The sequence below is a fragment of the Taudactylus pleione genome, unplaced genomic scaffold (genome assembly GCF_031769625.1).
Source record: "Taudactylus pleione unplaced genomic scaffold, aTauple2 ptg000696l, whole genome shotgun sequence".
NCBI classification, from domain to species: domain Eukaryota; kingdom Metazoa; phylum Chordata; class Amphibia; order Anura; family Myobatrachidae; genus Taudactylus; species Taudactylus pleione.
This window is the reverse complement of record NW_028285098.1, coordinates 258102-271384: the sequence shown is the minus strand read 5'-3', so window position 1 is coordinate 271384 and position 13283 is coordinate 258102. Positions and strand designations below refer to the sequence as shown.

The window sequence follows — 13283 nt, the reverse complement described above, 5'->3', positions numbered from 1 at the left end:
GTACAATTCCCCTATAATAATAAGGTCTATGTAGCACATAAGTGCTGTACCCAACAAATAAAACGGATGTTTTTCCTCTCATTAATCATAACGAGCACTAGACCAGTCGGAGCGAACATTTCATTGTTTGCTATGGGTTACAGCACGTCTGCTATATGCACAGTGTGACTTAATGAATAAAAATTCAGGGCGCTCGCTCTCGCCAGCAGAAACACTGACACTAATCAGAAAGTATCGGAGCCTCTGACACTACATCTCTGCGAGTTATCTGTCCCCAGGCTGCGCTGGGATTACATTATATTGTTATCTTGAAGTGCTGAACATTAGTGAGAGGGGGGGGCCCGCACGTCGGAGATCAGATCCTCGGCCTGGAGATAAGACGCTGAGCGAGGGGGAGAAATGTGAGACGCTTCCTATAGGCTGATATCTGTTGAGGTCTCCGTTTCCATCTCTCAGCCACGCAGGCCGTTCCAGTAATATATGTCGTCGTTACTGGGAAAAGGGCGACACATTACCTGCTGGAGGAATAGGATATAAATAAAATATCCTTTACACTTATCTCTCGGAAACTTTCTTTCTGTCCTCAGGAAGATTAGCGAGAACTGCAGAGATAACGGTGGGAGGAGAAACGGGGGCTCGGGGGGGCGCCCATCTTCCTCTTTAAAGGGCCTGATTCAGAGATGGAAGCCACAGCAGAATATGCACAAGCCCTAGAAGGCGTCTTGAGTAAAAAGATTCTTCCTGACGGCTTCTGTGATCGAATGCTGCGTCGGGAGATGCAGCCTCATACCAATCACGTGACCAGCGGACATCTCAGTGACCCTCAGGTTACTTAGGACGGCCGGGAAAGTCACGCAGCCAGGGGACAGTGACGCTGCGTCCATTGACACAGCCCCTGGCAACTCCAGAAAACAGGGTCAACATGCCCGTTTTCTGGAGCGCTCCGTATTGCCGCCACCAAAACATTGGTTTCTGTACATCTCTAAATTAGGCACAAAGTACCAGTGTTACATACATACACGGACGGACGCACACATCACATCTTGTTGGGCCCAGCTGGAAGGAAAATGTGAAAATGATCCTGATCAATGAACAGGGCAGACGTATTGCAGATATTTACATCCCCCTCAGCCCCTCTCCCTCCGCATCTGGGAGGAGATTTATAGAGATGTGTAACGTCCAGCTCCCCCACGTGTGGCCAGTAATTAACACATCAGAGCTTACACCTAATCCCAACAATAAGAGGACAAGTCAGTGACACGATGCCACATGCAGCATCCGGCAGGGAGACAGCAGGACGTGCCATGGTGTGTGCCCAGTACCTGCCATCCCCATCTCTCTGCCTTATCGTCTCCCTGCTCGCAGCCCTGGCACTCGGGGAAACAGACTCGCAGGACATAACCTATGACACAGGGAATCAGAGGGTGATTGAGAAGGAGCTGGTAAGTGTTCTACCCACACACACATAACATGGTTACATACATCCCCCACCATTCTGTATACACGTCCCACAGCGTGAGAGGCTGGGTAGTGTCCCACGTGTCTGACTCATCTCTCTGCTCCCTCAGCTGCTGGAGCTACAGGATGTCCTGGAGAAACTCCAGTCCAAGAGAAGCCTCATCTGGGAGACCAAATATAACCGGATGCCCAAGGTGAGTGCTGGGAGCGTGTGTGGTGCAGGGGTATCAGGGGGCGACAGGCCAGCATTGGGAAGGGTGAGGGAGAAGTATGTAGTAGAGATGCACCTGCTGTGGGGGGCAAGAAGGATTTTGGGGGTGCAGGGCAAGTAGTAAACACACAGTGTAGGATACGGATTAATATTGTGCCCTAGCCAATCAGATCATCTGAATACTCACAGCAGCACAGAATATTTCAGGTGAGCAGTCCGCTGTATTGTGAGGTAGTGACTAATCCACTTGTGTTCCTCTCTCTCTCTGTCATCTCCAAATAAAAGTCTGAGCGCTATTAAATCTCAACATGTCCAAACCAGGACCCATTATAGGGATGGTCATCGGTGGGTTAGACATTTATTGTCACCATCAATGAACCATTGGTAGATAAACTCAATGGTATGAAACCATTGCAAGGGTAAATAACGATGGTTTCACCCACCGATGGTCACCCCATCTCTATTAATTAGTGGGCAGTGGTCCAATCAGTGATGGGGGCGTAGCTTCACAGGTCAGGCCAAGTACAAAGGAAGAAACCATCAGGGAGCTCTGTAGCATTGATGGTCGGAGAACCACTGGATCTCTGCCATGGATGGCCATACCATCTACCATCGGTGGTTAGCCATGGTTGGTTGTTATCCATCGATGGTCGAAGGCCACCCCTAACCCATTATTTTCCCCACCTTCCAGTGTCCTCTCCTTCACTCCTCTGATCTAATCTCTCTCACACAGCCCCTACAAAGCCCTCTATCCTCACCACCATACACTGCCCCCTACCTTACTGAAAGGGTCAAGGCACCCCACAGCACAGAGTATTTCAGGAGAGGAGTGCACTGATTATGGAAAATCTCCTCTCGTGTGACTGCGTTAGGAAGGGCTGGGCTGCGTATGAGAGAAGCTTCTTCAGGTACAATGACAGAGTCTTTGATCGACAACAAATTGAAAGCAATGTAATTATACACAAAGGGTAATTACCATTTACTGTCAGTGATGGTGCCTCTTTCCCTGCACTAGTGCATCATGGGAGATTCCTGCGCCGTGAAGAGAGGACCGCGGATAGGGAAACTTTGCAATTGTCCGCCAAGAAGCAACTGCAACTACTTCTTCCTTAAATGCCTCTGAGAGGCCGTGCCGAGTCCTGGGCAGCCTGAGCTCTACCTGACGGACATGGAGCGGCAATTCTTCCATCATGGGACATTTACCAACTTCTTTGGACTGTCGGACCCTGTGCATCACTCCAAGAAGCTCCAAGTGCACATCACATCCAGCGCCAAGGGACAGAAGAGGCGCCGGACCAAATGCCAAATTACTTTCCCATTACATGCAATGACCTGCAGGCTATCACAGCCCCCCGGCAGGGATGGTTTGGACACAGCTTAAGATAAGCCTCCAGTTCTGCAAATAAACCTGTATAGGGGATTAGATTACAGGCCAGACCCCCACCTCCCGTTATTCCTCAGCACCGGCCGGACCCCACCCGCTATCTGACGTACAACTGTGTAACAGGAGCGAACAGACAATACTATATAAAAGCTTTGTATATAAACTGTGATATTATTTTGTGCATCTGTCTGCCTCCGGGGCCAAAGTGACGCAACACCCACAGCTCGCCCGTCCCACGCTTTCTGATCTTTACATTGATCAATGTACTTTGATACAGGGGATTTAGTACAAAGAAACTGCCACATAGCCGGAACGGAAGTCAATACGAGCGTCTACGTCTGTCCGAGAACCACATCATGACTGTAATAAATCACCCCGGGAATCGGAACTCATTATCTGTATGATACTCTTCTAACCTAAGCAAAGTATAAAATAAATCTCACACAATAAAAGGTATCTATGTTACATTGGATTTTCACCTACAAAGAACATTAGTTTATGGTCTTGTTTGTACTGTACCCTCCTGTAACTTTAATAAATACCATGCTTTATCTGTGTTTTCCAGCCACGTATCATCATCATCAGGCAGTTGTTTATTTCCAATTCCCCTGGGATAAAACACAGAGCTGCTGCCTAGATACAACTATACCTAATGCAGAATGGGGAGCTAAACCGTGTCGTATCCCAGGGCAACAGAAATACACAACTCTGCCAAACCATACAAAGACGTGGCTGAAAGGCAGAGAAGTAGACAGAATGATGAAAAAACAAAAACCACTATTAGCAAAGCCTGCAGCAGGACATGCACAATGCAATAATATGACTATTAGCAAAGCCTGCAGCAGGACATGCACAATGCAATAATATGACTATTAGCAAAGCCTGCAGCAGGACATGCACAATGCAATAATATGACTATTAGCAAAGCCTGCAGCAGGACATGCACAATGCAATAATATGACTATTAGCAAAGCCTGCAGCAGGACATGCACAATGCAATAATATGACTATTAGCAAAGCCTGCAGCAGGACATGCACAATGCAATAATATGACTATTAGCAAAGCCTGCAGCAGGACATGCACAATGCAATAATATGACTATTAGCAAAGCCTGCAGCAGGACATGCACAATGCAATAATATGACTATTAGCAAAGCCTGCAGCAGGACATGCACAATGCAATAATATGACTATTAGCAAAACCTGCAGCAGGACATGCACAATGCAATAATATGACTATTAGCAAAGCCTGCAGCAGGACATGCACAATGCAATAATATGACTATTAGCAAAACCTGCAGCAGGACATGCACAATGCAATAATATGACTATTAGCAAAGCCTGCAGCAGGACATGCACAATGCAATAATATGAAGTTGTCTGGTGGTGAGAACATACAAAGGGAAATATCTGGCTTGAATAGAGATTTTCAAAACGCTGTACTGACTCTCATTGTAAATGACTATCACAAGCAGCAGCCAAATTGGTGCATGCAGACGGCCCGTACACACTGAACGAGCTGCCCATATCGCTCCAGTGTGTATATAACATTAGACCTGGCATCTCTCACATCAGAACACAGGTGTTATCTATAGTAAATGTTCTGTAAATCTCCAATAATGTGTATATCTGTATGAGGATACTTTATTTGCTGTGCAAGCTACTGTTATCATGTACTACGCATGTCTATTTCTACAATGTAGGCAAAATATAAGACTGTACTACACATATTAATATGTCTTTATAAAAAGGTATATAGCCCCAGCATTGGAGGCCTAGGTGGGCGAGAGCCAATATATCCTTTGCTCATAATAAAAAAGGAGCCCAATCATTGTTCATGCTGTTAATGTCTCAGAACGGCTATTTGTCTATGAGTACACACACACACACGTGGATATTACATTATATACATTGGCTAACTGAAGAGTCAGCCACCTCCGTCAATGTATAATAATATATATATATAACTGGTTGCCTGGAACACCATGCCATACCAGCCCACATGTAGAAACAAGACGTTACAGCCAGGGTCACATTTTATTTATTTTTCTATAAAACAACGAGAACAAATCGCCGGTAATATACCAGACAGAGAGCGCCATAAATACATCAAAAGTCCCAAAATCTCAGAGAATCTGCAAAAATAACCCCCCTCCCCTCTTCAAACACCCCTTGTCATCACCAAACTATGGTGCCTGGTATTAAAGGGGAGAGGACAGAAAATTCACCGTACAGGTAATCTGGGAGCATCTACAAGTGGTGGACAGATCATATATCCATGGTTTCAGACAAGGCGGAGATCTCCACCACCCGATGGTGAGAAGGTGGTAAGGTGCACTTGGGGCAGCAGGTTTTGTATTCCAGGGCAGAAGACCCCAAAGTGATCCACAGTCCAAGTATCCCCCTCAGATGTCCTCAAATTAAATGGACTCGATCTGCTTGCGCACTTTCTCCAGGGCTCGCCTGTCCAACGTCCTCTGCCGTGAAACCACCACTAGAGAGAGGACGGCTGAGCCTGCCATCATGATGCCCACAAACTGCCAGAAGAACCTCTTCTCCATGGGCGCAGAGCGGCAGCTGGGAGAAGGGAGAGAGGTGCCAGGTGCACAGTGTACACATCAGACCATACAGGGGCTTCACAGCCTGGGCTATACATACAGGATGATCTCACTGATTGGGCGTGGCTGGGCTATATATACAGGATGATCTCATTGATTGGGCTATATATATATATATATATATATATATATATATATACACAGGATGACCTCACTGAGTGGGCGAGGCTGTATATACAGGATGATCTCACTGAATGTGGGCAAATCTGTGTTGTACCTACAAGTTGCTGTCACAGAGTGGGCGGGGCTGTGCTGTATATACAGGATGATCCCAGAGAGTGGGCGGGCTGTGCTGTATATACAGGATGATCCCAGAGAGTGGACGGGGCTGTGCATACAGGATGATCTCAGAGAGTGGGCGGGGCTGTGCTGTATATACAGGATGATCTCAGAGAGTGGACGGGGCTGTGCTGTATATACAGGATGATCTCAGAGAGTGGACGGGGCTGTGCTGTATATACAGGATGATCTCACAGAGAGTGGGCGGGGCTATGCTGTATATACAGGATGATCTCACAGAGTGGGCAGGGCTATGCTGTATATACAGGATGATCTCACAGAGAGTGGGCAGGGCTATGCTATATATACAGGATGATCCGAGAGTGGACAGGGCTGTATATACAGGATGATCTCAGAGAGTGGGCGGGGCTGTGCTGTATATACAGGATGATCTCACAGAGAGTGGGAGGGGCTGTGCTGTATATACAGGATCTCAGAGAGTGGGCGGGGCTGTGCTGTATATACAGGATGATCTCACAGAGAGTGGGCGGGGCTGTGCTGTATATACAGGATGATCTCACAGAGAGTGGGCGGGGCTGTGCTGTATATACAGGATGATCTCACAGAGAGTGGGCGGGGCTGTGCTGTATATACCGGATGATCTCACAGAGAGTGGGCGGGGCTGTGCTGTATATACAGGATGATCTCACAGAGTGGGCGTGGCTGTGCTGTATATACAGGATGATCCCAGAGAGTGGTCGGGGCTGTGCTAGATATATAGGATGATCTCAGAGTGGGCGTGGCTGTGCTGTATATACAGGATAAAAGATATATATGTTTATCTGACTGGCTGGGTCTGTGCCACCCACGATTTTGCCTGAGATGCCCACAGTGTGCCCTCTCACCTCTTATACTCTGCTTTCTTTGATGTGGCACAGCTGACTTGCTCTACGAAGCCTGTGACGCTGCACTGGTTGAGGGTCTTCTGTAAAGAAAAGCAGATTGAGATTATGGGATTCATACATTACTTGGCCAGACGCGGAGCCATATGAACATGCAGGAATGGCAGGGATCACACATAGGGTACATGCGTCAGGGGCGTAAGGAAAGGTGAATGCTGGATACTTACACTCTCAAACTGATTACAGTTGTAGCAATCTTTAGATATAACATACTCCTCAGACTTCCAGCAGGGGACGGTAACTGCCGCAATTCCTGTAACTGATCACATATAAACGTATTAGACCACACTAGGACGTTACATGTAACTAATCAAACACGAGGGGTCACATGTGACATATCATACAGAATTGTAATAGTACTGATCACACCAGGAGATTATATGTGACAGCGATTACAGATCACATGTGACTACTGAGAGAGATCAGGCAGCATTATAAATAACCATGGATCCTGTGCATATGAGGATCCCCCATGATGCACCCTACGACATCACACATATAACGTTTCCAGTCATATTATAGCAGTGATACAAACCTTACAGACAGAGAGTGACACCTATGATACATTACTAGTTACACGAGCAGCACATGTCGGACTCACCCTGGTAAATCTGTTCTTGCGCTAAGGATGATTCAGCCCACCTGGGAGAGAATAAACACAGATACATCACATACTGACTACAGTACCCAATTTACTACACGGCACCCACACACTTACATATGACAAAGAACTTCCTAAGAACACCCAATACAACATAACTAACAAACATGCAAGTCGTCTGCAATTATACTAAGTATGTAAGGAGGAGGACCCAGGAGAGGGAGGGGGACAGTAATGAGCGTGACACAGGAGAGGGAGGGGGACAGTAATGAGCGTGACACAGGAGAGGGAGGGGGACAGTAATGAGCGTGACACAGGAGAGGGAGGGGGACAGTAATGAGCGTGACACAGGAGAGGGAGGGGACAGTAATGAGCGTGACACAGGAGAGGGAGAGGACAGTAATGAGCGTGACACAGGAGAGGGAGGGGACAGTAATGAGCGTGACACAGGAGAGGGAGGGGGACAGTAAAGAGCGTGACACAGGAGAGGGAGGGGGACAGTAATGAGCGTGACACAGGAGAGGGAGGGGACAGTAATGAGCGTGACACAGGAGAGGGAGGGGACAGTAATGAGCGTGACAGGAGAGGGAGGGGACAGTAATGAGCGTGACACAGTAGAGGGGGGGACAGTAAGTAAGGAGCAGGACACAGGAGAGGTGGGGACAGTAAGTAAGGAGCAGGACACAGGAGAGGGGGGGACAGTAAGTAAGGAGCAGGACACAGGGGAGGGGGGACAGTAATGAGGGTGACATAGGAGAAGAGGGGGACAGTATGTAAGAAGCATGACACAGGGGAGGGGGGGACAGTAAGGAGCAGGACACAGGAGAGGAGGACAGTATGTAAGGAGCAGGACACAGGGGAGGGGGGGACAGTATGTAAGGAGCAGGACACAGGGGAGAGGGGGGGACAGTATGTAAGGAGCAGGACACAGGGGAGAGGGGGGGACAGTATGTAAGGAGCAGGACACAGGAGAGGGGGGACAGTAATGAGCGTGACACAGGAGAGGGAGGGGACAGTAATGAGCGTGACACAGGAGAGGGAGGGGACAGTAATGAGCGTGACACAGGAGAGGGAGGGGACAGTAATGAGCGTGACACAGGAGAGGGAGGGGACAGTAATGAGCGTGACACAGGAGAGGGAGGGGACAGTAATGAGCGTGACACAGGAGAGGGAGGGGACAGTAATGAGCAGGACACAGTAGAGGGGGGACAGTAATGAGCAGGACACAGTAGAGGGGGGGACAGTAATGAGGGTGACACAGTAGAGGGGGGGACAGTAATGAGGGTGACACAGGAGAGGGGGGGACAGTAAGTAAGGAGCAGGACACAGGGGAGGGGGGGACAGTATGTAAGGAGCAGGACACAGGAGAGGGGGGGACCAGTATGTAAGGAGCAGGACACAGGAGAGGGGGGGACAGTATGTAAGGAGCAGGACACAGGAGAGGGGGGGACAGTATGTAAGGAGCAGGACACAGGAGAGGGGGGGACAGTATGTAAGGAGCAGGACACAGGGGAGGGGGGACAGTATGTAAGGAGCAGGACACAGGGGAGGGGGGGACAGTATGTAAGGAGCAGGACACAGAAGAAGAGGGGGACAGTATGTAAGGAGCAGGACACAGGGGAGGGGGGACAGTATGTAAGGAGCAGGACACAGGGGAGGGGGGGACAGTATGTAAGGAGCAGGACACAGGGGAGGGGGGGACAGTATGTAAGGAGCAGGACACAGGGGAGGGGGGGACAGTATGTAAGGAGCAGGACACAGGAGAGGGGGGGACAGTACGTCCCCAGTACAGACAGCCTGTGTGCAGGGTATATAGACATTACTCACCGCTGTGCGCTCAGCACGGTCACCGCTCCCAGCAGCCAGCCCACCGGCCCCGCCGCCATCATCGTCTCCTCAGATCTCCCCTCCACTTCCTGCATGTGACGTCACCGCTCCCGGCTGTCAGCGCGCCCTCGTGTGGTCGGAGGAGGGACAGCGGCGCCTGGGTGTGCGATGCTCTGTCCGGTGCTGCTGATGCTCTGCACTAATAAGGGGGATATTTACTAAAGTGCGGGATCTTAGAAATGGAGGTGTTGCCCATAGCAACCAATCACATTCTAGCTAGTATCTTCTAGAAGATGCTAGATAAATAAGTAGAATCTGATTGGTTGCTATGGGAAACATCTCCACTTCTATAAACCCGCACCTTAGTAAATATACCCCTTTAAGTCTTCTGTACTTTTGTTTGCGCTCTCCCAGTTGATCAGCAAATACCGGGCTGATTCTGCGTTGCATAGGTCTTGCATTTTGTTTTTCATGCGCTGCGCATTTGCCTGAGATGAGCATATAGAAATGTCAGCAGCTGCGGGCATACGCGTCTCAGCCGCACCTCCACCTGCACTGATTGGCTGCGATTGTGCGTTCATATGTAGGCCAGGTGCCCTGAGTGCGTGCAGAGGTCATTGCGGGACATTCAGATGTGAGCGTACACTTAGGTCAGACGGATCTCGCACCAGGTGTGAGGGTGGTGCCAACGTGCACTGATAATGATGATGGCGACATTCACAAGCGAAAGGATAAGGGCGGCACGTGCATCGATGCCGGCAACGCTGAATACAGGCGAAGATACACATTTATTTCCGAGCACGCAGTGCAAAGGCACTATGAAAACCCCAAAAAGATGCATCAAAGTCGACCGTCCGCCACTTTCATTAGCATTATTCTCCCCGTTGAGCCTCATCCGTATCGAAATAAATAACTAGAGCTTGGGGACATCGTCTGACGTAATTGAGACTTATTTATACCCGAAGCTTCCACCATTGCCTGGTCCGGAGCTGCGCCTGCACAGTACATCAGAGCTGATTCCTAACGTCCTTCGCATTTATATATCAGGCCTTATTGCAGCTTAGCAGGGCTGTGACGTACATATTACATCCTGCACTGATACAGGCATTAATGTAGGCGATAGAACCACCAGCATATCCTAGTAGTTATTAAAGTCCCTTATTGTTATATTCCGCAATCAGCTTCCACACGTACACGCTAAGATGTCTGAAGATCTTACCATTTGTGATTCTAGTATACGTGGCCTAATGGTGAAAGTGCTTGTGGAATGGAGCCGCTGTGGTAACCAGGTCAGGAAGACTTAGCTTATCGCTCACAAATGCACAATTCAATGTAAAAAATGGCTTTCACCATATGAAGAAACAATTATAAAGTGTCTTATCTAATTCCCCTATACATACTGACACGTTTCATCACCATTCACTAGTGATTTCATCAGGGGAATGGTGTCATGTGACCTGTTTACATCCCTAATCACTTGAGCTTTGAGGTAATTTATAGTATTTACCTTGGTCAGATTAATTCATCCTCCATAATCCACGTTTACACAAGGTATATATCTTCTACCCCATCTTAATTTGTGAGGGCTTTCAATTCAATTTGATTTTGTGGGGGGGGGGCACATTGGGTGTATGGCAGGGCTGGCACTATCATTAGATGAAGAAGGTGGCCGCCTAGAGCATCAATCTTGCTGGGGCACATGAAACACTGAGTGCCAGCCACAAAGGATTTAAATATAAAACACAACAGACCCTTCATAATGGGCTGACACTTATTTAGTTGTATATGTATTTAAATTGGGAGGATTCCATGGTCAGGGGGATGAATTACAGGGATGGTGGTGGGACATGATAAACAAGGGGGGGGCAACCCACGCACACAGAAAAATATACCTCCAAACTGTCCTGATTTTTGTGGACTATCCGGGATGTCGGGACAGTATAGATGTTTGTCCGACTTCACACTGCTCACACTCCGTAATGTTAGTGAATATCAGGACTAAATGGATGGGGAAGGTGTTGGATGGCAGCACATATGGCTACAATGCCCTGCTTGCCATGGGCGAGCCTCATTCAGCAGCGGGGTGAGGGGGCATGGGCTGAAACCTTGGACAGGCCCTGGTACAGTGGGTAACATAACACAGACCCTCTTAATATCTTAGCAAGGGAACATATTTGCATTAGTGTATAGAACAAAGAGATTTCAGTTTACACACCACTCACATAGAAGTATAGTAACTGTTCTGCCACATTATAGGGGGGGAAGTGGACACCATGTTACCTTGTTGTCAATATTTTACTTTATCTTGTCTCTTTGTGTTTGCTGCAAGTTTAAGTTTAGCTTTGTACTACGCATGTCAAAGTTCTATGTAAGGGCGTGTGACCATTGCATGTGTGCAGGAAGTGAGGGCTGTCATAAGCTGGGGATTCTAGATCTGATTGCTCCGTGATGAATTCAACTGTACTTTTCCAAACAATTAGTTGGTGTGAGAAGTGGGATGGAAAACATCTGGAGGGGAGAAGGAGGCAGTGCACAGCATTCTCTTCTGCTCAGGAAATTATATGTTGTAGTAACTTCAGAAATGATGATGTTTTGTTGCATCAATGGTAAAAAGTGGTGCTACAAGTTATTCAGGTATGAGGAATGCATGTAGTATGAAGTGACCAGTATCCGTGTGCTGACCGAATGGATGTAGTCACCAGCTTTAGGGCTACATGTGGTTTTGGTCCTGTTGACCCATGTGAGCCACTAGAGATGTGTGGTCATTATTATATTAATCTTTCCCCCCTGTGAACTATTCCATATGGGACAAGAGCCCTATTTCAGGTTCCCAAGAGAATTGCGGTTAGTCGGGTCACTCACGGGGCGCGAGCCATCTGGGCAGGTCTGTGGGAATCCAAAGCCATACGTTCTTTCATGAAAGGAGCTTGTATGGAAGATAGAAAGGCTAAAAACTTCTAGTCACACCTTCGTGTTTCATTGCTTCGGAGCACACTGTGAGCACATGTTCACGTTTCACTCTCTGTGTGCGGAGGAATGAGGATTGCAGGACGGGGTCAGCTAATAGTATCATGTGCACCAACAGGATCAGTGTAGGGTAATAACATGTACAGTACACGTATATGCGGGATTGGAAGCCACTAACAGCGCCAGAGAGGTTCAAACATTCACCTTAAGGGAATTTCTCCAATCAGTTCATGTATTTATTAACCCCGTGTTGTGTTGTGTGTTACTTACTTCATAATAACTGTGCTCCGAGACAGTTTCCTGATTCTTTGGGGTATATTTAGTAATGTGCAGGTTTCTTAGAAGTGGAGATGTTGCCCGTAGCAACCAATCAGATTCTATTTAACATTTACCTAGCACCTGCTAGAATATAATAGCTAAAATCTGGTTGGCTGCTATGGACAATATCCCCACTTCTAAATACCCGCACTTTAGTAAATATACCTCTTAGTCACAACCATTTCTTACTAAGGCCTCATCCACACAAGTGAAATACTCGTGTTGCGTTATGAATATCAGTTAGAAGTATAATCCAACGCATTTCGCTGCCTTCTATATAGCTCTCTAGCCAGCAGTACTTACACAGGGCGGGGTATATTCATGCCATGTTTTGTTTCTAATTATACACAAGTTTATCCAGGAGATAACCATTAAGCGGCTGATTCTGAGGTGGGAGTAATGGGAAAGAGAAAGCAAATTTGAATCTGGAACAAATGCAAGAGGGGCAGCTTGGTGTTACCCAGGTGCAACATTCCTGGCTAATTTGCTTTGCTCCCACCTCACAATCAGCCCCTAAGTGAGGACAACCGTCACCCACATTCAGTGTAAAGCGCGTCGGGTTTAACACTGATTGTGAATCCATCTTTAAATTCTCAGTTCCAACCTGCCGAGAATTTTCGTCTGACAAAAGCCGCTGCTTCCTAAATATAACCCATAGACTTAAAGACAGGAAGTGCCCTGTACATAGCGCTAAACTCTATAACTTTATCTCAAATC

General features: G+C 47.7%; 2 protein-coding genes across 3 annotated transcripts; one reads left to right on the top strand and one right to left on the bottom strand.

Annotated features, from left to right (window-relative positions):
• The first annotated feature begins 1290 nt into the window (after positions 1 to 1290).
• Positions 1291 to 3496, top strand: LOC148477714 (cocaine- and amphetamine-regulated transcript protein-like). Its single transcript, XM_088456300.1, has 3 exons — positions 1291 to 1442; positions 1569 to 1652; positions 2685 to 3496. Exons 1-3 carry the CDS (start codon positions 1305 to 1307, stop codon positions 2790 to 2792), a joined length of 330 nt encoding a protein of 109 aa, XP_088312426.1. The 5' UTR covers positions 1291 to 1304; the 3' UTR covers positions 2793 to 3496.
• Positions 3497 to 5077: 1581 nt separating this feature from the next.
• Positions 5078 to 9475, bottom strand: JTB (jumping translocation breakpoint). Of its 2 annotated transcripts, none has more exons than XM_088456307.1 (5): positions 9282 to 9475; positions 7455 to 7495; positions 7021 to 7112; positions 6797 to 6873; positions 5078 to 5631 (listed from the first exon to the last, which is right to left on the bottom strand). In XM_088456307.1, the coding sequence occupies exons 1-5, from the start codon at positions 9374 to 9376 to the stop codon at positions 5475 to 5477; spliced, it is 462 nt and encodes a 153-aa protein (XP_088312433.1). In that variant the 5' UTR covers positions 9377 to 9475; the 3' UTR covers positions 5078 to 5474. The 2 variants fall into 2 exon arrangements, with proteins under 2 accessions (XP_088312433.1, XP_088312432.1); XM_088456306.1 differs by having other exon boundaries at positions 6797 to 6876; positions 9282 to 9473.
• Between the last annotated feature and the right edge of the window lie 3808 nt (positions 9476 to 13283).

Bases quoted from the DNA above. Each gene is read 5' to 3' on its own strand.
- JTB (XM_088456306.1), bottom strand. From the start codon at position 9,376: ATGCAGGAAGTGGAGGGGAGATCTGAGGAGACGATGATGGCGGCGGGG. The intron at 7,496-9,281 runs GTGAGTAATGTC...ATTCTCTCCCAG, and splicing joins ACCGTGCTGAGCGCACAGCG to GTGGGCTGAATCATCCTTAG. The intron at 6,877-7,020 runs GTAAGTATCCAG...TTTTCTTTACAG, and splicing joins ACTGTAATCAGTTTGAGAGT to AAGACCCTCAACCAGTGCAG.
- LOC148477714 (XM_088456300.1), top strand. From the start codon at position 1,305: ATGGTGTGTGCCCAGTACCTGCCATCCCCATCTCTCTGCCTTATCGTC. The intron at 1,443-1,568 runs GTAAGTGTTCTA...CTGCTCCCTCAG, and splicing joins GGGTGATTGAGAAGGAGCTG to CTGCTGGAGCTACAGGATGT. The intron at 1,653-2,684 runs GTGAGTGCTGGG...TCCCTGCACTAG, and splicing joins AATATAACCGGATGCCCAAG to TGCATCATGGGAGATTCCTG.